General features: G+C 37.3%; 1 protein-coding gene across 4 annotated transcripts in view; it reads right to left on the bottom strand.

Moving 5' to 3' along the window:
• CDKL5 (cyclin dependent kinase like 5) overlaps positions 1-26,573 on the bottom strand; it is a 188,907-nt gene that overhangs the window by 59,477 nt on the left and 102,857 nt on the right. For all 4 annotated transcript variants that reach the window (XM_082375527.1, XM_082375528.1, XM_082375529.1 and 1 more), the window contains 2 exons: positions 12,039-12,084; positions 1,825-1,961 (listed from right to left, as the gene is read on the bottom strand). In XM_082375527.1, coding sequence (XP_082231653.1) covers positions 1,825-1,961; positions 12,039-12,084 — 183 coding nt within the window. The remainder of the gene's footprint in view (positions 1-1,824; positions 1,962-12,038; positions 12,085-26,573) is intronic.

The raw sequence follows: 26,573 nt of genomic DNA, 5'->3' as shown, positions 1-26,573 counted from the left end.
ACAACTAAGTCCTGGCCAATGGGATGTGATAGCTGGAGCTCCATCTTGACCTTGAGGACAAGGGCCACATTTCAGGGGTGGTAGAGCAGAAAGGCAGAAGCAACCTGGGTCTCCTATGGCTGTGGAGCAGAGTTACCATACCCGCCTACCTTTGTATTTGTACCTGAGAGAGAAACTTCTATTTTGTTTAAGCCACTGTAATCCTGCGTCTCTGTTACAACCCCCTACCCCTAAGAGTATCTTTCTCCTTGCCCTCTTGAGACTCATTGTCAATCGTTAGGCACCGCCACTGATGGGAGGGTGATGGTCACCTTCCACTGAAAAACCATAAGGCCAGCACAAGAATCCCAGGCTCGCAGGTCAGAGGACTGGAGTTCTGGTAGCAGCTCTGCCACTTACCAGCAGAGATTGGAGACATTACATAGTGTCTGATACACAGAGGTAATTTCTCCATTTGTTCATATGAAATTGTTATTAACCGTGAACAATCACCATGAGTAGAACAGAAATAAAAAAGATAACTGAAATAGATCTGTCAGAATTTTATTATTTGGCAGTGAAAACTGCAAACTGCATGATTATTTTTGACAACTAAAAAGTAAGCATCTGATTTTACAGCAATCCTTTTTTTATAACTTTTTTTTAAATATCAAACTTCAGTTTTATTTTGGTGGGAAATGCCCCTTAGGAAAACACCTAAATTGACACAGGAAAGGAAGCCTTTAAACAGATTTTTGAAAAGAAACATAAAACAGTGTTTTAAAACAACAAAGAGCCTTGTAATATTTTTTCAAGTTTTGCTTGTAATGAAATCACTATATACATATTAATTAGAAAAATAACTTGTAAAGGTTGAATTAATTAAAAAGCCACATTACCGGTCAGCCGTCTTGGCAACACTGCTTTCCATTTCGTAATGATGATGCTGGTGGTGCTACTCTGTCATTTATGACATAAAAAGCACCTGGGAATTGACTAAAGCAAAGATAAACCTCTCCAGTCTTAATCTTCTTTAGATAATAACAGGAAATCAGCAGGAGCCACCTTTACTCACAAAGGAAACCTGTAAAAGTTCTGTCTGACTCCAGTTTATTCTACTCTTGTTAAGGCACTTAGTTCTTGACAATAACCAACTGTGATAAGTCAGCTGCTGTCCAAGAAATTCATAGGCACACAATATTGTTTACTGTATCGGACATTTGCCCTTAGGTCATATGATTAAAACTGTCACTAAGAGTTAACAATTAAAAAAAAAAATTGAAGCAATTACAGAGACAACTCGAACAATGTGTGCTTTTCTTCTTTTCTCCCATGCTTCTAATTCCTTACTTGTGGTCACATCTACCTCCTCAAGCTTTACCTTATGGCTCCTGGCACATCTTCTTCCCTGAGATAAAGCCACGGCACTGGCAATTCACAAAAGGCTGCTTCATGAGCCCGCTCATTAGCCACTGTAGGTCTGATTCAGACACCCATCCTATGCCTGTCATCACTGTCAATTTACGTGCCTCTCCCTCAGAGGCCTTGCTTAGGTTTAATTAAAATAAACCAAGTCTAAAAATTACTTGTTGAAGATAGAGTCTAAGACTTCAGAAGTCAAACCAATACATTGTTTAAATTTATCTCTCTACAGTTAAATTGTACAAAATCCTTCAATATATTTTCAGGACTTCTAATGATTATGGGTACTACTGTCATTTTTAAAGTCAGATTATGAGCACAATGACAAGTCATACTAGATAATAATACTTTCTTTAATAGTATCAGAAACAGCCCTAAATAAAAGAATGAGGCAAATCTCTATTGCGTCAGTTAGTGACTTACTTTTTCAACATACTCAAACACCAAGTACAATTTCCCCCTCCGACGAAAGGCTTCCTTTAACTCCACAATGTTTTCCTGCTTGAGAGTACGAAGCATTTTAAGCTCTCGTAAAGTCGTTTCCTTGACTTCTTCATTTTCTAGAATGTAAACAATGGTGAATAGAGTAAAATTAAAGCCTTCAAACCACTATTCAAAAAATTCTAAGAACATTGAAAACATACCAATTTCACTTTCCACTTTGAGTACTTCTGCATAAGAAGTCCAAGGATGGAATATTCAATATCACATTTTCTTGTTGAAAGGATCAAGAATAAGAAACTTAAAGAAGAAAAGGCTTACTTGACCAGCATGAACCTAATTTTCTGCTTGTATTTTCTTATACTGCTTATTGCAAAGTGTTTATGTAAAACAGACTTATAGATACGACATATAAATCCACTGTCATTTTAACTCTAACACTACATACTGAGGAAGAAGGAGTTTAAAAGGGTAAAAAGGAATTAACCACATCAGTGTGCAGAGGAGCCTTTATGCAACATCTGTAGCAGTTGATGTTTTAAAGTTTGGCCTGAAGCTTTGTCTTAAAAGAGCATTTTATTCCCCAGGCTGCATGTGAGTCACCTCTGTAAGCAGAGGTCATATGCCAGGCATGCACAATGCAGGTCACAGTCAAGTTGCAGGGAACTCTAAGGGTGTCTGATCTTCTCTTTGAATAGCGGCTGCTGCATGTTCCTGCTGTCCTCCTGTGGCACGTCCGTCTGTCCATCCCAGGTAGTGTAGCTGTACTGGGATGGAGAACTTATGCTGAACCAATACACCCTTTCGTATCATCAACTCCACTCATGATAACCCCCACAGACACAGAGGAAGGACAGAAGTCACATTAACTCTAATGGATCAATTGGCAGGGGAGCAGGGAAGGCAATATTTCATGTTAAAGGAGTTTTTATAATAGCTTTAGATTTAGCCAGGAAATTCTAACAGTCATGTTTACATATGTATATACAAGGAAGGATACAGGTTCATAATCCCTTATCTGCATTCCAAAAACCAAAAAAAAAAAAAAAAAATCAGTCTAAAAATTGAATACTTTTTCTAACTTTAAGGCAAATCTCTTTAGAGGCAAATCCTGAACTAATACGAGACCACTGACAGTCTTTGTTTATCCTACTTAGTATGAATATTCATATGTTGTGCTTTAGAAATAATACCTGATTACAGGATGCTAAAGTGACATGCCATATTTCCATTCTAAAATCTAAAAGTTATGAATTCTAGAATATATTTGGCCCCAAGGTTTTGGGTAATGGTCAGAATCCTAGCTTGAAAGTCTAAGCTGTGTAACCCTCAAGTTCAGGCATGTCTGGGAAGGTAGAAAATAGTTTGGGGACAGGGACGAGAAAGATGAAGATGCCTTCAAGGAAGATATGTTTCCTAAGCAAGATACACAAGAGAAAAGAACCTAAATGGGGCCAAAGGGGGAGGGGAGATCCTAAATGCAATACCAGGAGTACTTCTCAGATTATGGTCGTACCTCACAGTGCAGGATCTTAGTTCCCAGACCAGGGATTGAACCCGGCCCGGCAGTGAAAGCGCCAAGTCCTAACTACTGGACCGCCAGGGAATTCCCCTAACCCCCATTCAAACTGAGTTTAAAGAAAAGAGACTATAACAAAACCATGGGCTTGGCAGTAGCCCCAGAATATCTGTAACAAACAGAAAACAAAGTCAACACTCCTTTGCGAAACGGTTACACCAGGGAAATATTCTCCCTACTTCAAGAAAGCTGTTGGAGAATGCTGGAGCACAGATTAGGAAAGGAGAGAGATACTGCCTATCAGAAGGCAGGAAGCAGCAGTAGCAAAGGCTGACAGTAGCATAGCCCACATCAAGGGGGTCAACTGGGAACTGGGTACTCACAGGGCCCATGTCAGAGCATGAAACAGGGGGGCCACCTGGCAGTAGGGGCAACGTGCGTGACATGACTAGGGGACTTCCTGAAGTGGCTGAGAGGCTTGTGGGGGGGATAAATGTCCAGCTGTTCTGCAAATTGGGGCTGCACCAGAGAAGTAGTATTTTGTAACTGTCAGAACTGCTACTGCTAAAGCCTAGGGAAGCTAAAAGTCTTCAGTCTTATGAAGAAGGTTAACCTGCTTCTCTGCTGTCCCATCTGAGTTACTCCCAAGGTTAGGGTAATCAAACTAAAATCCACCTGTCTCTAAGATCTGCCACACAGATCTCAATACGAAGCAAATAAAATTACTTCTAATAAGGAAGTAATTCAGCAAGAGACAACTATACTACTCATGACCTGATCCTTGTCTGCATTTCCATCCCCATCTCATGCCCTTCTCTCCCTCCCTCACGTTAGTCTTTCGGTTCCCAAAATAGCCCCAAACTTTATTTTTCAAACTTGGGGCCTTTGAGCTTGTTCCCTCTGCCGAGAACTCTCATTATACTACCAGACTCTTTACAGGGCTGGCTCCTTCAGGCTGCAGTTTAAGTGTCACTTGATCACTAAACCAAAGCAAGCCTCCATCTCCATGCTAATCCGAGAGCTCTAGGAGGACAGGTCTAAGTTCTGCTTGCTGTTCAACAACACGCACCCAACCACCTAGGACCGGACCCGGCACAGAGGGGATCAATAAATACTTCCTACACGAATGCCTTCACTGGTGCCATGAGGAAATCCTTGCCCATATGTGGCTAGCTCTTATTCCCTTAAAACATGGGAAGCAGCAATGTGATAGCAAACAATAGGCACTTTGCCCTCTCAGTTTTGAGGACACTGCTTTCAATCTTCTCTCTCCAGAACTTTGAAAGGCAGCTTTTCAGACAGTTAAGACAAACTGAATTTATTTTCCCCTATTCACCTCTGCCCCGGTAAGTCTTCTACAATATGTGATTATAAAAAATGGAGGCTCCAGAAAACCGACTGCACCAAGAGTCAAGAACACATATATATTCGGTCGTTAGAACATCCCTAAGCTATGCTGGAGCTGGTTACAAATAAATGGTGCAACAAAGTCAAAGGTAAATAAAGTTGGAATACCTCTTCTAATCAAAAGCTTGGCGAATTCTTGGCACTGAAAAAAGGGAGCTTTGTATCATTAGCAACTTGTGGCAGTTTCACCTTGCTAACAGATAAAGCCGAATGGCCAAAGCAGAATGGCTATCGTAGAAGGAACGTTGGAGTAGGATCTGGGAGACCTAGATTTTGGACCCTTTTAACCAGATAACACTGTAACATGTGACTTTGGGCAAGCCATTTAACTTTTCATTCATAAAATAACTAAATGGGCACTCCTCTGCACCCACACATGTACCCTAAAAAGTCCCATGGCCTTTTCCAAATCTAATAATCCATGATTTCTCTTCATTAAAATCTCATTGATTATGAGCCTAAACCTCACTGAATTTTGGTACTTTGTTATATATATTTATATCATTCGAATCTATACTGACTTTGCTAAACAATGGCTAGAGAGAAAAGGGAAACAAATCTTCAAAAAGAAGCTCACAAAATCACTTAGCATGCAGAGCCAAAACCACTTCATTTGAGCAGTCATCTTGTTTAGGAAATGAAGTCTCCTCTAATTTATGTCAGTCAAAGTTATTAAAAGTTGAGGTAAGCACTTCGGCACTAAGATTGTAATGAATGGGAACAGGTAGAAAGTGGAGTTATTAATTCCCTAAGTGCAAGCAAAATGCACACTCTTCATTATTTGGGAGTCCTATCATTTTGTTCCTCTGAGTACTTTTAAGGTTCCTGGCCTACCCCCTGTACTTTATAATGAAAATTGTGGCACTAAATGATCAGATGATTGGGAAAAGGAATGAACATTCCACTTACAAATGCTTCTCTCCTCAGGGGTTCAGAAAGTAGCAAAGCTGCTGAGTGAGCCAGTTTTTTAAAGGTGGAAGCACAGCCCACTAAAGAGGGCACAAACACCCCTGCCTTTCAGTTGAAATAATCTCATGGCTTTTTATTTAGGCTAGGCTCCTCCAGTTCACAAATGAAGAAACCAAGTCTACAAAGAATAACTTTCTCAGGGTAAGTGAAGGGAATGTCACACCAAGTAGAACACAGGGACGGAGGCGCCTTGGTGTAAGGCAGTGAGCGAGCTTTGGAGAGTGAGTCGGAACACCCAAGTCGGAACACCCAAGTCTAGACTCTGCTTCTGCTTAACTATGTGGCAAAGCAGCATGGTGTGGGCGGAAGAAAAACTCAATGAAGATCCTGGGGTCTGTGTCTTAGTCTCAGTTAATCACATACTAGCTGTGGTTCCTCAGCTGTAAACTAGAGTTAGGGTTCTACTAGATGATGCTGAAGGTCCCACCATGTGATTCCTGCTTATGTGCATGCTGATGGACCTGGTCATCAATTACCATGGAGGGTGTTTAGCTTAGTACAGGCAGCAATTATGACAAAGTTATATAAATTCTATTGAGTGATGACTAAATGGCATGGTAGAAGAAGGACATTAAGTTAAAAAAAACAAAAACTAACCTATTTCTAAGCTTGCCAGTAAGGCTGCAAGTTAACACACCTAAAAAGCAAGAAGGGAGATTCAAAGTAAAAGAAAACAATTTTTAAGAATAAAGATCACAGGAGCAAAAGAAATGCAAAGATAAGTAAGTGACGAAAAGAGAAAAATCTAAAGATGAGCAGAAACTCTTCTGTAAAACTATTTTTAAAGAACTGTGGGCTTAGAAAAGAAATCCAGAAATAACTATAACCTACTTTATGAAATCACAAACCTGACATTTTTGTATAGCCAAAGAGGCCCCCCGTAATGGACCTTTAAACAGGTACAAAGTGGGGAAAAGTCAAGCCATCCTTGCACAAAACCATAAGGGTGCCATTTTTGAGTCTGGTTGCCCTGACTGAAGAAGGAACATCAACAGGAGGCAAGTAACATGGCCAGGGGGTTTTGAATGGTGGTGCTGCTGTCATATATACCAAAAATGACGAGAAAACTTAAATCTTCAGAGATGAAGGCCAGGTAAAGCACAATGGAAATGTATTAAACCATGAAAGGTGCAAAATGTTCACCAAATCTTAGAAGAATCCCTGAAGTTTGAAAGAGATCCATTTTGGTCATTAAAAAGAAGTGTGGTGAAATCATGACTAGCCAGAATGCTCAAGCTTAGTTAATTGATTTCTCTATTTAACCAAGGTTTGGAAAGTTTGTCTCAAAGCCTCTCTTACAGAGAAATCCGGTTCTTGAATTTAAAGATTATAAACCCTTGTTTTCTACAAATATACAAAATAAGAGACTGGAGTTCCCCTGATCCCAAGATCAGGATAGAGCTGTCTAGTGTCTGGGTAAAAATAAGGATGAAATAAACTGGAGCAAAGAACAGATGATCAATTAAACATTTTGTCATGATTAAGAACAAAGATGTCCATTCCAAGGGAAAATATTTATCTACAGAAACATAAGCAGCAGCAGAATATGAAATGCAAGCAATTTTATTTGATATAAAAGCAAAGACACAACCTAAATTCCATGTTAACCATGGATTACCACACAGCTCCCTGAGAGTCAGCCTCCTTGCCATGTACGGAGGCCCAGTGACAAGTGGGGAGGATCCCTCCTCACCCCATCACCCATACATTCAGGAAGGACTGAAAAGTTCAAATAAACAGAAGGTGTTGTCACATCAGAAGATCCAAATGTTTGTCAAATATAAATTTTAGACCACAGGGCTTCTTCAATTAAAGGTTAAACAATGTTTTTATTCTTGCTGGTCCAAAGCTATCTAATCTATATCAGTGCTCTTGGATTATTTAAAAAATTGAGGACCGTAGACACTGGCACATGTGTGTATGTGAAAATGATGATCCAATAGTGATAGAAGATTATCATCTGAACATCAAATCTCATTGTGCAAGATAGGAATTATAGGAAAGGTAGGAGGATTAGGCTAACTTTATTATTATACATAGTCTGAAAAGTACCTTTTAACTAAATAATCTCTAGTATCTTTTTGGTCTGTGGTCATTTTTCTCTTCTCAGAAAAATCCAAATATGTACTGAGCAGAATTAATTCTATGGAGGGGACTTCCCTGGTGGCGCACTGGTTAAGAATCCGCCTGCCAATGCAGGGGACACGGGTTTGATCCCCGGTCTGGGAAGATCCCACATGCTGCGGAGCAACTAAGCCCCGTACCCCACCACTACTGAGCCTGCGCTCTAGAGCTCACGAGCCACAACTACTGAAGCCCATGTGCCTAGAGCCCGTGCTCCACAACAAGAGAAGCCACTGCAATGAGAAGCCCGCGCACCGCAACGAAGATTAGCCCCCCCTCGCTGCAACTAGAGAAAGCCTGCGCGCAGCAACAAAGACCCAACACAGCCATAAATAAATTAATTAATTAATTAAAAAAAAATTCTATGGAGACTTCTGGTCGGTTAGGTATTTATTAGTTAATGTTTCTATGTGGGAATTTACATTAATAGACAAATTTATAATACTATCATTCAGGATATCATTAAGAATTCATTATCTATCTGAGACTCCACATTTGTGATGATGTATAAAGAAGCAAAATCATCAAAACAAGAAAATATTAACAAATGAAGTGATCTCAAATAAAACTGTCATCACTCAAACATTCCTTCCTTTTAACAGGTGTTGATTCCCACCAGTGTGTCAAAGTCTTTCAGGGAAAATCACAGGCACACACTTATAAATGATCTGATGGTGTTATATCAGCTAACAACTGGAGAATAAAAAATGAACAAGGATGAAGACAAAAAAACAGGAACATACAAAAACCAAGAGAAGAGTGACAAAGCCTTTTGTATATTTTTAATGACCTTTTTATTGTGGAAGTCATTCACTGACCTAGCCTACAATTTTACTGTAAAAATTGCCCCACCCTGCCAAAAGATAACAATTGATTCTTTTTTCTAAGAAACAGTACATAGTTGCTATTATAATCTAAATTGTGTTAACTGTAAGATAAACTTATTTTTATAATTTTAGTTTCATTTTTTCAACTTAAACTCCCAATCTAACTTTTTATTTACTATGAAATTTTGGTTTCCATTTTAAATAGTAATCTATTGTCCTGGGATAATAAGGACTTCTTGAACTAAATAGTGGTCTACCTTAAAATGTTGTTTTAAAAATGTTTCATGCAAATTTGTGCATACATATGAATTTAACAAGAAAACAGGACATTATCATAATCTTTTAAAGCTAACAGGAGGTAATATATACTCATAAAATATTCCTTGATATAATCAGCATAAGAATACTTGATTAGCTTGAACGTGGGTCAGACCAATTTCAGATCCTATTTCAGTTTAACAATGCTTTCACAGGATTATTTCATTACCTTCACGAAGATTTTTAAACATTGGATTTGGAAAAGTCACTACCAAAATATCAAAAGAACATATTCAGAGTACCTAATAAAAGAAATTCATGAGAGCTATATGACAATAAGGGCAATATTATCATGAAACTGTATTTTTTATTATAATTAGCCTGACTAAAATTTAAGATGATAAACTGATACAGAATTAAGGGGTTTACATAGGGGTTGAATGGACATCCTCACCTATACTAGACTATCTATGTACACTTCACACTCCAAAAGGGTGTTTACCACACATTTTCCCTTACTTTCCATTAAGCATGATACTACTCTGGCGGGAGGAAAAGGGTAAAGACAGAAAAGATTGTGTGAGATCTCCCAGGGGAACTGGAAACAATAGGAAAGTGTGCCTAGAATAGGCTTGGAACTAAAAAGTTATGAATAATTGGATATGTTTTTAGATTCTATTGCTGAAATATTTAGGAAGTGTCCCTCTGGAAGTATGTATAGGCGCACTTACAAAGCTGTCCATCTGCAAAGTGGGTGGGTGATGCGGCTGCATGCCTGTGAGGTATGGCAACTGATGATGGCCCAGCAGAAATGAGGGCAGAGTGGATTCATGTTTTGTCAGCTCAGTGAAATAAAAACTGATCAAATGTTTCCTATAATGTTTAGACTATCCATACACCCCTGGGATGCCAGAGCAAGAAACAATCTCTCTCACCTCAAAATTATACAAAGTCATTCAGGCACTGACTGCTTTCTACTCCGTTTTACTGCTTTTTATTTACAGGTCTTAATTCTGTTAATAGGTCAGAAGTTTCTTGAAAGTATCCGGACCTGATTTACCTTCACTGTTCTTATAGCACCTGGCTCAGTGCTCAATGAATTTTTCTTTTCTTTTTTTTTTTTTTTGGCCGCGCCACACGGCATGTGGGATCTTAGTTCCCCTGATCAGGGATCGAACCCGACCCCCCTGCAGTGGAAGTGCGGAGTCTTAACTGCTGGACAGCCAGGGAAGTCCCCAGTGCTCAATGAATTTTAACAGATACACTACTGATTGCCAATCTGAAGGTACTGTAATTCAGGGACTAATATATTGTTTAACTGAAGCTAAGAACTGGTATTCATAGGATAGAGGTTGTGAAGAATTGGGTATTTAGTTTTCTTAAAAACAGCAATGACATACATGGCCTAGATTGCACTGCTTTTCAAAAATTTGATGACAATTATTATTTTTGGTGGTAGCTGATGGTTGACAATGTGCCTTACAAGATGAATGCACAGCCAGAAGTCTTTATATACAGGCAAAGGTTATGCTTTGATCTACTGTTGCAACCACTCTTTTTAGTAGATCACCATTTGTCTCCTGGCCACCTGCGATTAGCCCAAAGCCACTGCTCAAAGAGCTTATTTCCAATGGTCTCCTAGGGGGTTGGCCTGGGGCTATTGCTTCCCACTAGACTACAGGTACATGATTGGAAGCAGGGCTTTTTTGGTTTTTGTTTTTAAAGAACAAGCTAAAGTATTTTTTTGTTGCCTTCTCCTTAAGGCTGCCAAGCCAATGCTAAAATTCCTGGCTGACGTGCTTGTGCTCCACATAACCAGCACATCAGAGCTGGGTTACATCAAATACTACTGCATCTACCCCAGGAGTTGTTAGCGAGGCCCTTTTGTTATTTAATGTTTGCTAAGTCTCTAAGGTAGGGGTGATGAAACTTCACAAATACAGAGGCTGGTGTCTTACAGCACAGTCACTGTGTGCTGATGAAGGTAGGCTATGAATGCCTATTGTCACACTTCCAATTAGATATGAAGGTTGATGCTATGGTGGGGCCTCTTACTCCTGCAGCACTTGTTTTCAAATGGCAGGTTGTGACTCATTAGTGGTGACATCAACGTATTTCATGCCAAAATAGGCACTTATATGAATTTATATGAGCAAGAAAGAACAGAAAATGGAGAATCTCACATTAATAAAATAAATAATTCTGTGAAACTTTTGCTTCAGTTATATATATGACATTATGTATGAGGATACTGTGCAGGAGGTAAAAAATACTTCTGCTGTCGGATCTCTGTCAAAAAAAAAAATTGAAAAAATGCTGCCTAGAGCTTCTTAAAGGCCATGTGTGTCTTTGTGGTCAGTTTTTCTACTTGGCTGTATTTGGATGGCCAAGAGTCTGGATTTAAAACCTAATGGCCTAATGAAATGCTTTATTTATTTTTTCTTTTGTACATTACTTTTTTTTTGGTGCACTATTTTTGTTGTTGTTGTTGTTAATCCTTTATTTTAAACTTTCTTGTCCAGGATAGGGTAATTTTAATACTCCATTTGAAATGGTCTGGATGTGTGACCAAAGCCTCCAAGTATGGTATTTCTTCTTGAAAAGCTTTTATTTTCCCAGTAAGTTATTCTAAATATAAAACCATTCCCTCTGTACTGTTTACATACCACTTACCTTTATATTTCTAGCTAACTAGGAAGCAGAGATCGCAGTAACCAATATTGAAGCCTTTAACGTAACACTTGCTACTTGTGTGAACCCAGGAAGTATTTACTTCAAGTAAGTTTTATCATTTTAAACTGTTAGTATTTAGAAACAGTGTAAATAGCATGTTTTCTATCCAGCATTTGAAGCAAGATTTCCAGTGTTGACTGTCCCTTAAAACACAAGATGAATTTTCTGATATCATGAGATTTGAAAAGATTCACACGGGAGGAACTAAATGTTTCAAAGCAAAGCATGATGATAATTAAGATATATTTACTGAGATTGAGACCGTAAAATCTGAGGAACAGAGTCTAATCAGCTAGATTTTATCTCTTCCATATTCTATTCACAAAAACTAAATATAAAAAGAAAAAGTATATATATACCTTCACTGTCCTTGAATTTCTTGATTGCCACAATTTCATGCGTTTCCTGCAAAGGAAAAGAGGCAGAAGAAAAGTCATTCTCCAGTGTTTTTCAAACTGGGAATCCCAACTGTCTGGGGGTACATTCTGAAACAGAGTAGCAAGAACCCAGAGAATAAAAAATAAATCCTCCTCTTCCCCAGTCCCTCATTTCTCAGTTCCAAAATTCTCTTTCTTACTACCCTGCAGGCATTGTCAGGGAAGGAAAAGGAGAAGGTGGAGGGGCTGGGGGACGAAGAACAGATTTGGCAATAGAATATGGATGAACCAGCAGTGTCAATGTCTTGAGACTACGCAAAAGGGCCAGGATGGCTGACAATAGACTGGCATCTATACTGCCATCTGAAACCCAGGGACACATTTAATTGGGTTTCTAAGACCAGAGGAAAGGCTTCTATAATACTTGGTAGTTGCTGGTAGCAGAATACCTCTTCCAAGTCTCCTCCCTTCACTTACCTCTTCCTAACAAACCTATCTAGTTGTTCACCAGCTCTTCCCCATTGATAGGCATTTCATATCCAAAATGGGATAAACATTTGCCACCAAATACCAATCACCAACTTTCCCCTGCATTTATTTAGCTCTCCTGAACTAGCAGAAGTAGTTGGTGAGAAGAACCCTATTTTAAACTGAAAACATCACAAATCCTTTTTTCTGGTCTTTTTTGGCTGGAAGACAAGAAAATAAGGGCTGGGAAGGAAATGAAAATGCTAAAGATTAAGTATAACTAGGCTAAATAATTCATGTAAGATATTCTAGTCTATAAAAGGAATAAAAAAGCTTTTGGTAAAATAATATATAGATTCTTCAAAGCCAACATGTCATATAAAAAGGTCTTCTGAATGATTCAGGCCTGTTCTTTTTTACTCTAAGTGGGTATACTTTCAGATCTGTAAGAGCAAATCTTTTATAAAACTTTGTCCCTGCATCAAAACAAAGACTTGAAAAACAGACACAATACGAGGCAATAACCAACAGGGTACAAAATCATTAACTTATTAAAAATATATGCTTTTCTCCTAGATTCCTTACAAAAGCAAAGAGAATCAAATAAGTAGGGGGGGAAAAAGAAGTTTTAAAAAAGCTACCATTTCAGTCATTATGCTGAAAGACAAACTCTGAGTTGTAACTATATCTGTAAATCAAACCCTGTTTCTCACCTGCCCGTTGAAAAAAGAAGAAAATACCAGCTTTCATATTGGTGTTACAGGGGGAAAATTATCTGAAAGTGCTATAGGCTATTGAGGAAAAAGATTCTTATTAAGGTTATTATGTTTTTGTTTTTAAGGGAGGAACAGAATTGTAGAGTACAGAGAGCTTTGGGGATACAATTTATTTGTACATCAGCAGACCTTCTGACTTAAACTCAGCCACCCAGGTACTTTCTGATATTGTAACTGTTTCATTATTGAGAAGGAATAACTGCAAAGTCAAAGTGATGTGGAGGAAGATCACCTAGAATATTAGTAGAGGTAGTACCAGGTAACTCTGCTAGGTATGCTACTCTCTCTTAATGCACTGACACTGTTTTCTTACCCTGCTCCTTTTCAAATGGCTCTAGCTAGCAACCCACCTGCGGCCTAAGAGAAAGTACAAAGCCCTAGATAAAGAAACTGCTCACAGCACAAAGAAAGGGGCAACAGGATTGCATCCAGGAAGAGAGGAGGACTGCCCACATTTCAACTGAGTGTTGTTTCAGGTACCATTTCATCCTATATTGCACATTTTTTAAATGGCATCCTAAGTGTTAAAACTTTGCCTGATTTTATAAAAGGTCTTGCTTAGGTCAAAACTGTCCACTGATATGACTACATATTTAAATTTATGACTGCCACCTTGAAGAAAGAAATTCATCAGATTTTTTTCTCCTGGCATCTCATAAATAGAATTTACAGTATAAAACAGTTGCCCGAAGGGGGGTCAAATAAGATGAAATGTTTATTCTTTTATTTATCCTTTCACCGATACCATGAAAATCCTCTTTCTCCTCAACACTCACACACAGACACATACACACTCAATATGGTTTATACATTTACTTATAGAACGAAGCCAAACAGACAGAAGTTTTCTACATAAAATCCAATGTTTGGTGGAAAACACATGCAATGAGGGCAGAAGATGCTGGGAAAAATTTAACATTTTACTTTTATTCAAACTACTTATAAAAATAATACAAACTCATATAAAAGAACATAAAGGGGTATAAGAGTATAAAAGGAACATAAAAAGAAATAAACTATATAACCCTTCCTAATAACATTTTGGTATATTTTCTTCCAGTAAATTTTTCTCAAATTGGAAGAATTTGAGAACACATATATTGTGCTGTATGTTGCTTTTATTTCACTTGATATTGTATAAGGAACATTTGACCCGTCATTAAATAATTTTTAAAACCACCATTTTTAATGGATGGTTATTTAACCAGTCTATCAATGAACATACTTCAACATCTGCATCTTCATTTCCATAAAGTAAATTCTGTAACTGATATAACTGGGTTAAAGGGTATGAATGGTAAAGGCTCCTAATACTGCCAAACTGATATCCAAAAATATATCATTTTACAGTTCCCTTCAGCAGCATGAGAACCCACGCTACAACCATAGCCAACACTAAATACAATCATTAAAAAAATCTTTAGACACCAATGAGATCAAAGGTTTGCTTCTATGAACTGGTAAGTGAAATAAGGTGTACTAACCTTAATGTTTTTCTTACTGATTCATGAATGTGAACTTGTTGACAAATTTTGTTACAAATATTTTCCCCAGATTGTTGTGGACATGGAATTATTTAGGGTGTTGTTGTTACTGTTGCTGAACATAGTTTATTACTATATAGTCAAATTTATTGATACATGCCTTTGTTATTAGGTGCACAACTTTTGTGCTCAAACTCCTTACTTAGCTTGTATATGATTAATATTCATCCACATCTATCTGTCTCGATATTTCAATGATTTAATCTTGTTCCTTAAGTCTTTATTCCCTTGTAATTTATTTTAATATGCTATATGGTGAGGGAATCTAAATTTAAATTTCTAAAAACTGAACCAATTTTCCCAGTACCTTTTAGCATGGATTTTTAGTTCTGCTGCATCTTAGCATCCTTATATATATACTCTAGATTTTCTTTCAGAGCTTTTTAATCTAGTCTATACTATTGACCTGTTGATTCTTATGCCAGAACCAGTTTAAATTACTGTGACCTTAAGCTGTTTTTAAATTACTCTGGGGTTACTGACCCTGATACTTCTTATATCATTTTGTTAAATAAATCTATTATTGAGAATAGGTTTTGGCTGCTATATTTAATTTGTAATTACACACACATGAGCTATTATATTTAGTCTCTATTTCTTTTTTTTTTGTTGTTGTTATCCTCTTGCTATATTTGACCTCTTTTTTTTTTTGGCCGCGTTTTGCAGCATGTTGGATCTTATTTCCCTGTCCAGGGATGGAACCTGTGCTCCCTGCAATGGAAGTGTGGAGTCTTAACCACTGCACTGCCAGGGAAGTCACCTATATTTGACCTTTTTGTTAATGTATAATGTCCTTGTCTATTGTAACCTTTTTTAAAAAAAATTAAAGTCTATTTTGTCTGATAATATATAATATAATCACTTGTTCTCTTTTGGTTACTATTTCTGTGGAATATCTCTTTCTATTCTTCAACTTCAACCTTTTTGTCTCTTTGGATCTAAAGTGAGTCTTTCATAGACAGCATATAGTTGGATCATGTTTATTTTTATTATTTTTAAAATTTTTATTGAAGTATAGTCGATTTACAATGTTGTGTCAATTTCTGCTGTACAGCAAAGTGATTCAGTTTTACATATATACGCTTTTTCATATTCTTTTCCATTATGGTTTATCACAGGATGTTGAATATAGTTCCCTGTACTATACGGTAGGACCTTGTTGTTTATCCACCCTATATATAATAGTTTGCGTCTGTTAATCCCAAGCTCCCAATCCTTCCTTTCCCTACCCTTCTCCCCCTTGGCAACCACATGCCTGTTCTCTGTATCTCTGAGTCTGGATCATTTAAAAAATTTTTTTATTGAAATATAGTTGATTTACACTGCTGTGTTAGTTTCAGGTGTATAGTCTCTATTTCTCTACATATTTCCTACCGTGGTTTTTCACATATTTGAGTGTTCAATTTGCATTAAGTTTTTGCTCAGCCACTATTTGTCTTTGGATGGCTTTCTGAGTAAGTATCCTACTTTCCAGGTCTTTACATATATCTGAAAGTCCTCACACGTGAATGGCAACTTGGAAGGCACAGAATTCTCAGGAAGACAACCTTATGTTCTCCACCATCCTCAGGGTCACTGTAAGGTTGTGTGTCCTGCAAAGCCCTGGAAAGTGCCATTCACATCATAGATGTCTCAGGTTTGTATGTCTATTAAAGCAAGTTTCCAGTAGTTAGGAGTAAAGTGTCTTGTTGTAACAAAATCCGTACACTAAGATACTTTTCCAAGAAGAAAATGAAGGGAATTCCCTGGCAGTCCAGTGGTTAGGACTCCGCACTTTCACTGCTGAGGGCCCAGGTTCAGTCCCTGGTCAGGGAACTAAGATCCCACAAGCCGCACGGCTTGGCCAAACAAAAAAGAAAAAGAAAAGAAAATGAAAGATCTTAAAAGAAGAATTGCCATTTTCTAATCCACATAAGGCTCCAAACGGGCTAGCGATGCCCTGATGGTCTTCTGGTATTTGTGTTGTAGAAAAGAACTCCGAGGTCAATTTGGTTTTTGTTTGGATGTAGATAACTTCTTCTTTTCTGCCTAGATGCTGTTAGGACTTTTCCTTTTCCTTGGAATGGAAATTTTAAATTATCAGAATATATCTAGGGGAGTGTGTGTGTGTGTGTGTGTGTGTGTGTGTGTGTGTGTGTGTGTGTGTATTTTGAACTAATAGTACCTGGAAATCAAAGAACTTAGAAAAGTTTTCTTCTAGCAACCTTAAATGTTGTCTCTACTCCTATTTTTCTAATAGTTTCCACTAGAAATCTCGTAACTTTTAGGTTGAACTTTTCATAATTGCTTTATATGTTTTGTTCACTACTGCATCACAAGTGCCTAGAATGGCAGGTGCATAGTAGGTGTTCAATAAATATTTAATGAATGACTATTTCATGAGTGAATTAATCAAAACTGCTACATCAGTTTTGTTCTTTTACTTCTTTCATTTTAGGTTTCTTCATCTTCTTTCCTTATCTCAGCCGACTTCTGCAATTTTTACCTTGTTTCAGCTTGTTATCACTATAGAGGTCATATCCTCCTGGCTTTCCTTCAGGAGACAACTTCATCTGCTTGTTACAAAAAAAATTTTTTTTAGAACTATGTGCTGCTCTTAAATCTTCAGAGCAGTGAAAGACATGGGTAGCCATGTCTTTTCGTAAGCCACACCCCGACTCCCATTTTTAACTCATCCTCGCTAAGATAGGAAGAGATTCACCACGCTTGGTGTCTGGCAGCAAAACAGGTAGTTGGGTTTTTTAGCAACCTCAATTTCAAAGGCAGATTGATGCACCGGAGCCCAATTTCAAAACCTGGATCCTTAGCAAACATCTTTCTCGTTGGGTTGGCTGGTCTGAGCCTGGGCCGCCTGGGCAAGGTTCTCTGAAGAAGCTGTTTGCCCAGCCCACAATTCCTAGCACATCCTGCTCCCACTAATCTTCACCACAGCTTGCCATGGGGTCCATCAATCCTAGGACACAACATGCTGCTTCCTATCCGTCTCTACTTCTTGCCTTACTGCATTTGGGGCATTTTGCCTCTGAAATGATCTGGCAATACAGGTGTTGATGTGGGCTATGGGGGATAGAGAACTCCAGCTCCTGAAGGGTCAGATAAAGTTACTACCCTGAGATAGCTGCCTGTTTCCAGCCCCTGTGGGCATCGGTCCAAGTCTTTTCCTATTCCCTTTGGACAGTTTGCCCTATTCTGGTTCAGAACGTAGAATAGATAAGCATGTATTGTTCAATTTATCTCCCTGGACTTTGCCAATGATCTTCAATGTTCAGTTTCTTAGCTTACAGAACTTTTATGAGTTTTTGGTTTTCCTTTTAAATAAATTCATGCCACCACCCTGAGATGCTACATGTAATACAGGTGTAGACAAAGGACAAATATATGAAAAATAACTCCAAAGAACTGTGTTTTAAATTCAATTTATTCACAAAAGCACACCATTGCCCCCACAATGTCTGCAAGAGAATGCCACCAGCTGTAGTTAACAAGATAGGTGTAAATTGCTTACTTGTTTAAACAATGAGTTAGTTAAGAGCTCACATTTTAAATAACAAACTAAGGATGTAATAAAATATATAAGTAAACACGAATGATAATCCCATGTCTCACCCTTAATTTTGCCTCAGAATAGGCATTATATTACTTTGGAATGCAGAAAGACAGAGGTTCCTGAATTGTACTGCTATCTTCATGAGTGAATAAGCTGTATCAAGGCATTTAACGTTTCCCAGAATAAATTTCTGCAACTGAAAAATTAGAAAGAGAATGAAAAATAAATCTTGTGAATAAGAACACACAGAAAAATACCTCTAGGGCTTATATTTCTTTTTAAAATTTATTTTATTTTATTTTATTTCTTTTTTGAATTTTATTTATTTTTTTATACAGCAGGTTCTTACTAGTCATCAGTTTTATACACATCAGTGTATACATGTCAATCTCAATCGCCCAATTCATCACACCACCACCCCCATCCCCCTAACACTTTCCCCCCTTGGTGTCCATACGTTTGTTCTCTACATCTGTGTCTCAATTTCTGCCCTGCAAACCGGTTCATCTGTACCATTTTTCTAGGTTCCACATATATGCATTAATATATGATATTTGTTTTTCTCTTTCTGACTTACTTCACTCTGTATGACAGTCTCTAGATCCATCCAAGTCTCTACAAATGACCCAAGTTCATTCCTTTTTATGGCCGAGTAATATTCCATCGTGTATATATGTACCACATCTTTATCCATTCGTCTGTTGATGGGCATTTAGGTTGCTTCCATGACCTGGTTATTGTAAATAGTGCTGCAATGAACATTGGGGTGCATGTGTCTTTTTGAATTATGGTTTTCTCTGGGTATATGCCCAGTAGTGGGATTGCTGGATCATACGGTAATTCTATTTTTAGTTTTTTAAGGGACCTCCATACTGTTCTCCATAGTGATTGAGCAGCTTTTCATGTGCTTCGTGGCCATTTGTATGTCTTCTTTGGAGAAATGTCTATTTAGGTCTTCTGCCCATTTTGGGATTGGGTTGTTTCTTTTTTTAATATTGAGATGTGTGAGCTGTTTATATATTTTGGAGATTAATCCTTTGTCCGTTGATTCGTTTGCAAATATTTTCTCCCATTCTGAGGGTTGTCTTTTCGTCTTATTTATGGTTTCCTTTGCTGTGCAAAAGCTTTGAAGTTTCATTAGGCCCCACTTGTTTATTTCTGTTTTTATTTCCATTACTCTAGGAGGTGGATCAAAAAAGATCTTGCTGTGATTTATGTCAAAGAGTGTTCTTCCTATGTTTTCCTCTAAGAGTTTTATAGTGTCCGGTCTTACATTTAGGTCTCGGATCCATTTTGAGTTTATTTTTGTGTATGGTGTTAGGGAGTGTTCTAATTTCATCCTTTTACATGTAGCTGTCCAGTTTTCCCAGCACCACTTATTGAAGAGACTGTCTTTTCTCCATTGTATATCCTTGCCTCCTTTGTCATAGATTAGTTGACCATAGGTGCGTGGGTTTATCTCTGGGCTTTCTATCTTGTTCCATTGATCTATATTTCTGTTTTTGTGCCAGTACCATATTGTCTTGATTACTGTAGCTTTGTAGTATAGTCTGAAGTCTGGGAGTCTGATTCCTCCAGCTCAGCATTTTTTCCCTCAAGACTGCTTTGGCTATTCGGGGTCTTTTGTGTCTCCATACAAATTTTAAGATTTTCTGTTCTAGTTATGTAAAAAATGCCATTGGTAATTTGATAGGGATTGCATTGAATCTGTAGATTGCTTTGGGCAGTATAGTCATTTTCACAATACTGATTCTTCCAATCCAAGAACATGGTATATCTCTCCATCTGTTGGTACCATCTTTAATTTCTTTCATCAGTGTCTTATAGTTTTCTGCATACAGGTCTTTTGTCTCCCTAGGTAGGTTTATTCCTAGGTATTTTATTCTTTTTGTTGCAATGGTAAATGGGAGTGCTTCCTTAATTTCTCTTTCAGATTTTTCATCATTAGCGTATAGGGATGCAAGAGATATCTGTGCATTAATTTTGTAACCTGCAACTTTACCAAATTCATTGATTAGCTCTAGTAGTTTTCTGGTGGCATCTTTAGGATTCTCTATGTATAGTATCATGTCATCTGCAGACAGTGACAGTTTTACTTCTTCTTTTCCAATTTGTATTCCTTTTATTTCTTTTCCTTCTCTGATTGCCGTGGCTAGGACTTCCAAAACTATGTTGAATAATAGTGGTGAGAGTGGACATCCTTGTCTCGTTCCTGATCTTAGAGGAAATGCTTTCAGTTTTTCACCATTGAGAATGATGTTGGCTGTGGGTTTGTCATATACGGTCTTTATTATGTTGAGGTAGGTTCCCTCTATGCCCACTTTCTGGAGAGTTTTTATCATAAATGGGTGTTGAATTTTGTCAAAAGCTTTCTCTGCATCAATTGAGATGATCATATGGTTTTTATTCTTCAATTTGTTAATATGGTGTATCACATTGATTGATTTGCATATATTGAACAATCCTTGCATCCATGGGATAAATCCCACTTGATCATGGTGTATGATCCTTTTAATGTGTTGTTGGATTCTGTTTGCTAGTATTTTGTTGAGGATTTTTGCATGTATATTCATCAGTGATATTGGTCTGTAATTTTCTTTTTTTGCAGTATCTTTGTCTGGTTGTGGTATCAGGGTGATGGTGGCCTCACAGAATGAGTTTCGGAGTGTTCCTTCCTCTGCAATTTTCTGGAAGAGTTTGAGAAGGATGGGTGTTAGCTCTTCTCTAAATGTTTGATAGAATCCACCTGTGAAGCCATCTGGTCCTGGACTTTTGTTTGTTGGAAGATTTTTAATCACAGTTTCAATTTCATTACTTGTGATTGGTCTGTTCATATTTTCTTCTTCTTCCTGGTTCAGTCTTGGAAGGTTATATCTTTCTAAGAATTTGTCCATTTCTTCCAGGTTGTCCATTTTATTGGCATAGAGTTGCTTGTAGTAGTAGTCTCTTAGGATGCTTTGTATTTCTGCAGTGTCTGTTGTAACTTCTCCTTTTTCATTTCTAATTTTATTGATTTGAGTCCTCTCCCTCTTTTTCTTGATGAGTCTGGCTAATGGTTTATCTATTTTGTTTACCTTCTCAAAGAACCAGCTTTTAGTTTTATTGATCTTTGCTTTTGTTTTCTTTGTTTCTATTTCATTTATTTCTGCTCTGATCTTTATGATATCTTTTCTTCTGCTAACTTTGGGTTTTGTTTGTTCTTCTTTCTCTAGTTCCTTTAGGTGTAAGGTTAGATTATTTGAGATTTTTCTTGTTTCTTGAGGTAGGCTTGTATAGCTATAAACGTCCCTCTTAGAACTGCTTTTGCTGCATCCCATAGGTTTTGGATCATCGTGTTTTCATTGTCATTTGTCTCTAGTTATTTTTTGATTTCCTCTTTGATTTCTTCAGTGATCTCTTGGTTATTTAGTCACGTATTGTTTAGCCTCCATGTGTTTGTGTTTTTTACGTTTTTTCCCCTGTAATTCATTTCTAATCTCATAGCATTGTGGTCAGAAAAGATGCTTGATATGATTTCAATTTTCTTAAATTTACTGAGGCTTGATTTGTGACCCAAGATGTGATCTATCCTGGAGAATGTTCCGTGCGCACTTGAGAAGAAACTGTACTCTGCTGTTTTTGGATGGAATGTCCTATAAATATCAATTAAATCTATCTGGTCTATTTTGTCATTTAAAGCTTGTGTTTCCTTATTAATTTTCTGTTTGGATGATCTGTCCATTGGTGTAAGTGAGGTGTTAAAGTCTCCCACTATTATTGTGTTACTGTCCTTTTCCTCTTTTAGAGCTGTTAGCAGTTGCCTTATGTATTGAGGTGCTCCTGTGTTGGGTGCGTATATATTTATAATTGTTGTATCTTCTTCTTGGATTGATCCCTTGATCATTATGTAGTGTCCTTCCTTGTCTCTTGTAACATTCTTTATTTTAAAGTCTATTTTATCTGATATGAGTATTGCTACTCCAGCTTTCTTTTGATTTCCATTTGCATGGAATATCTTTTTCCATCCCCTCACTTTCAGTCTGTATGTGTCCCTAGGTCTGAAGTGGGTCTCTTGTAGACAGCATATATATGGGTCTTGTTTTTGTATCCATTCAGCGAGCCTGTGTCTTTTGGTTGGAGCATTTGATCCATTCACGTTTAAGGTAATTATCGATATGTATGTTCCTATGACCATTTTCTTAATTGTTTTGGGTTTGTTTTTGTAGGTCCTTTTTTTCTCTTGTGTTTCCCACTTAGAGAAGTTCCTTTAGCATCTGTTGTAGAGCTGGTTTGGTGGCGCTGAACTCTCTTGGCTTTTGCTTGTCTGTAAAGCTTTTGATTTCTCCATCGAATCTGAATGAGATCCTTGCCGGGTAGAGTAATCTTGGCTGTAGGTTCTTCCCTTTCATCACTTTAAATATATCATGCCACTCCCTTCTGGCTTGTAGAGTTTCTGCTGAGAAATCAGCTGTTAACCTTATGGGAGTTCCCTTGTATGTTATTTGTCGTTTTTCCCTTGTTGCTTTTAATAATTTTTCTTTGTCTTTAATTTTTGTCAAAAAATTACTATGTGTCTTATATGTCTTCCAGTATTCTCAAGATCCTCCACCTCATAAAAACCATGCCTCAATCAGTGAACAACCATACTGAACACAGAGACTTGTAACCAAAACTCATTCCTGCTACTGACTGTCTAAAGTTCCTCAGTCATTGCTTTTTTCCCAGAATCAATTGTCCCTTCTTCAGATGTTGGCAAAGCAACCGACTGGTATTAACAATCATAAGATTTACTAAGTTATTTTAAATGCAGTTACATAACTTGATTTAATTATGCTTTGGAACAGTGAAATTCCCTAAACCAATCATACACTGTTGTAAGGGAAGTAGCAGGAGTCATTGTTTTAAATGTTTTGCTCTGTAATTTAAAATATCCAACATGCATTATGAAACAGAACAGAAAAAAATACTGATTTTATTTTACTCTGCTGTTCATGGATTAAAACATTCCAAAGGTTATGCTCTACAATTCATTTTCTAATTATTCTCTGAGGAAGCCCTTCCTTGGGAGAAATTCTTTATTTTTTCATCTAGATAGCAGGAATACAACTTGACAACTAAAGTATTTTAAAGTATTTCAATCTGCATTTGGTTTGCAAATACCACACTGTCTAAGTGTTTTCAAACACTGACATGCTCCTTCAGCAGAAGCAAACTCCTACAAACATAAATATTATCACCTTATAGACAGATATGGTAACTGAAAAAGTATGCTTTATTTTAGGTTATTATTTTTAAGTACTTTTGTGCCGGGGTCTGTGCTGCCCATGTATTATTTCATTTAATTTTCAAACAAATACTCTGAAGAGAATCTTATCATCATGTTCATTTTACAGATGAGAATGTACTGAATTTTAAAGAAGTTCCATAATTTGCCCCAAGATCATACAACTAAGAAGTAATAGGGCTAAATTTTTAAACCCAGGAAGATTGATCCTGGAGGCCAGTTCTCAACCATGGCAATGCTATTCACTGTTGCAAGCCATATATGTAAGTTCTATTGTTGAAAAGGATATATTCTGAAACACACACGCACACGTATTCGCGCGCGCGCACACACACACACACACACACACACACACACACTCTCACTCCTGGGGAGGGGGAGGCATGATTATTTCTCTTCTGTGTTTTCTCAAAAGTACATGTTAGCACCAACAAAACATTTCAAATAGTTTTCTAATGTCTGTTATATTTATACAACTAAAAGAATGTGCAAATATTTCATTGTTTCCATCTTTATCTATATTCCAACTTGTATTTCACAGAATCTTCTCAACTTAGACAAATTGTTTAAGTTATTTTTACATTATGAGCAAAATTATAAAATGGGAGTAAATTCAAGCACAGGATACATTCCATGGCAGGTAGATACAATGGAGCTAATAGAAATACAAAACATTATCCAGGATACGCAATGATAAAAACCAGACTGTTTCCTAAGGAATCCTTTAAAGATCTTTCCTTGACTTGTATTATTTATTACTTGTAAATTACCATAGTCTGCCAATACTAAAAGTTAGATTAACTACTAAATTTAAGTACTGCAGACTTAATCAGGAAAGATTAATACCCAGGGGAGCATTTCAGTCAGTCAGCTAAGAACTATCTATTGGGCCCCTGCCTTATGTGAGGTTTTTTATGTGACATCCTAGGTTTAACAAGAGTGAGTAAATAAAGCATCTCATACATACAGAAGCTTACATCCTGGTGTGTAATAATGCATGATAGTAAGTAAAAATTTATGACAAAAGTTAAAAAGTACCATGAATGTTACATGATATGCTGCAGAAGTTTAAAACAGATTGATCATGTGAATATAAAGAAAAAACTGCATACCCCTTTCAGATTTAAGTTTATAATAATGTTGGTTTATTTGCTTCTGATCTCTCTCTTTCTGAAATGTAAAATGTCATAAATATATCTTCGTTCATTCCCATTCCTTCTCTCCCCAGAGGTAACTTTCACTCTGAAGTTGGTATGTAGTGTTCCCATGCACATTTTTATTACTACCGATGAATTTACCCATAAGCAAATTTACTACTATTTTGTACATTAAAGATCATATAACTGGCATGTTATTGTACACACCTTTTTGCAACAATTTTTTTTTTTTAAGTACAACATGGTATATCTGAGATTTAAACATAAATCTAGTCAACTGGGGATAATTGTGGCCCCCAGGGGACATCTGGCAATGTCTGGAGACACTTTTGGTTGTCACTATGGGGTGGGGGGTACTTACATCTAGTGGGTAAAGGCTACGGATACTGCTGAACACCCTACAGTGCACAGGACAGTCCCCACCACAAAGAATTACCTGGCCCCAAATGTCAAAAGTGCTGATGTTGAGAAACCCTGCTCTAGATTATTCATTGTAACGGTTTTGTAGTAGTCCACTATAAACACTCCCCCTTAAAAGAGAGACTGACCATTTGTTGAGATCAGGTAAAGCTTTGGAAAAGACTAATACACTGTGAAAAGAAATTTTAGTTGAAAACGGGATGATTAAAAGATTAATTCTTCAAAAATTATTAAAGCTATTAATCATGGCATTAAAATGTCTACATTCATCTCATTTTCATAAAACGATTACTTTTATAATAACTTTTGCAATATGGCTCCATTAGAGCATTATATACTGAAATACCAAAAGATAAATTAAAACATATTCTTTTTTGTTGTTAAAAACTCTCACATTTTAAAAAGCATTATAAGGAAAACTCCCAATGAATTTACTTCATGCTCAGACTCTAAAGAGGATAGTCTTATGAAAATAGTAATACATCATCAAGAACATGAGAGAGCATGCAGCCAAGAAAGGAAGATGTGGGAAGTGGGATCTTAACAAAGAAAGAGTCTTCTATAAAACAACTGCCTTCAAGCCAACTCAGTAATAAAATTCCTACATAACAAAATCTATTTTCTCCTTTGTTTCCAATAAAACATCAAATCCCTTCTACTAAAGAGAAAAACAAACACTGTATGCTAACGCACATATATGGAATCTTAAAAAACAGTACTGATGAACCTAGTGGCAGGGCAGGAATAAAGACTCAGATGTAGAGAACGGACTTGAGGACACAGGGTGGGAAGGGGAAGCTGGGACGAAGTGAGAGAGTAGCACTGACATATATACGCTACCAAATGTAAAATGGATGGCTAGCGGGAAGCTGCTGCATAGCACAGGGAGATCAGGTCGGTGCTTTGTGACCACCTAGAGGGGTGGGATAGGGAGGGTGGGAGGGAGGCTCAAGAGGGAGGGGATATGGGGATATATGTATACATATAGCCGATTCACTTTGTTGTACAGCAGAAACTAACACAACATTGTAAAGCAATTATACTCTAATAAAGATATATAAAAAAAAAATCCCTTCTACCCACTCTGGTCTGGATCTGCCCTCCATGAATCTTTATTGAGATGTAAAATGAGAATAAGTAAAAGTAAAATATTTAGACATCATGCCTAACCATCCCCTCATCTTCCCCCTCTGAACCTGGTCCTGTCTCCTGTCCCATATCTCAGTGAACCCTAGCCAGAAATTTTGGATCACTCTTCCCATCTCTGCAATCCCAAATCCATCCAGGTTATCACCAAGTGCTGTTGATTTTTGCTTCCTAAATCTTTTTCAAATTGGTCCAC

Source organism: Balaenoptera borealis (genome assembly GCF_965194805.1).
Source record: "Balaenoptera borealis genome assembly, chromosome: X".
Lineage (NCBI taxonomy): Eukaryota > Metazoa > Chordata > Mammalia > Artiodactyla > Balaenopteridae > Balaenoptera > Balaenoptera borealis.
This window is presented reverse-complemented; position numbering and strand designations above follow the sequence as displayed.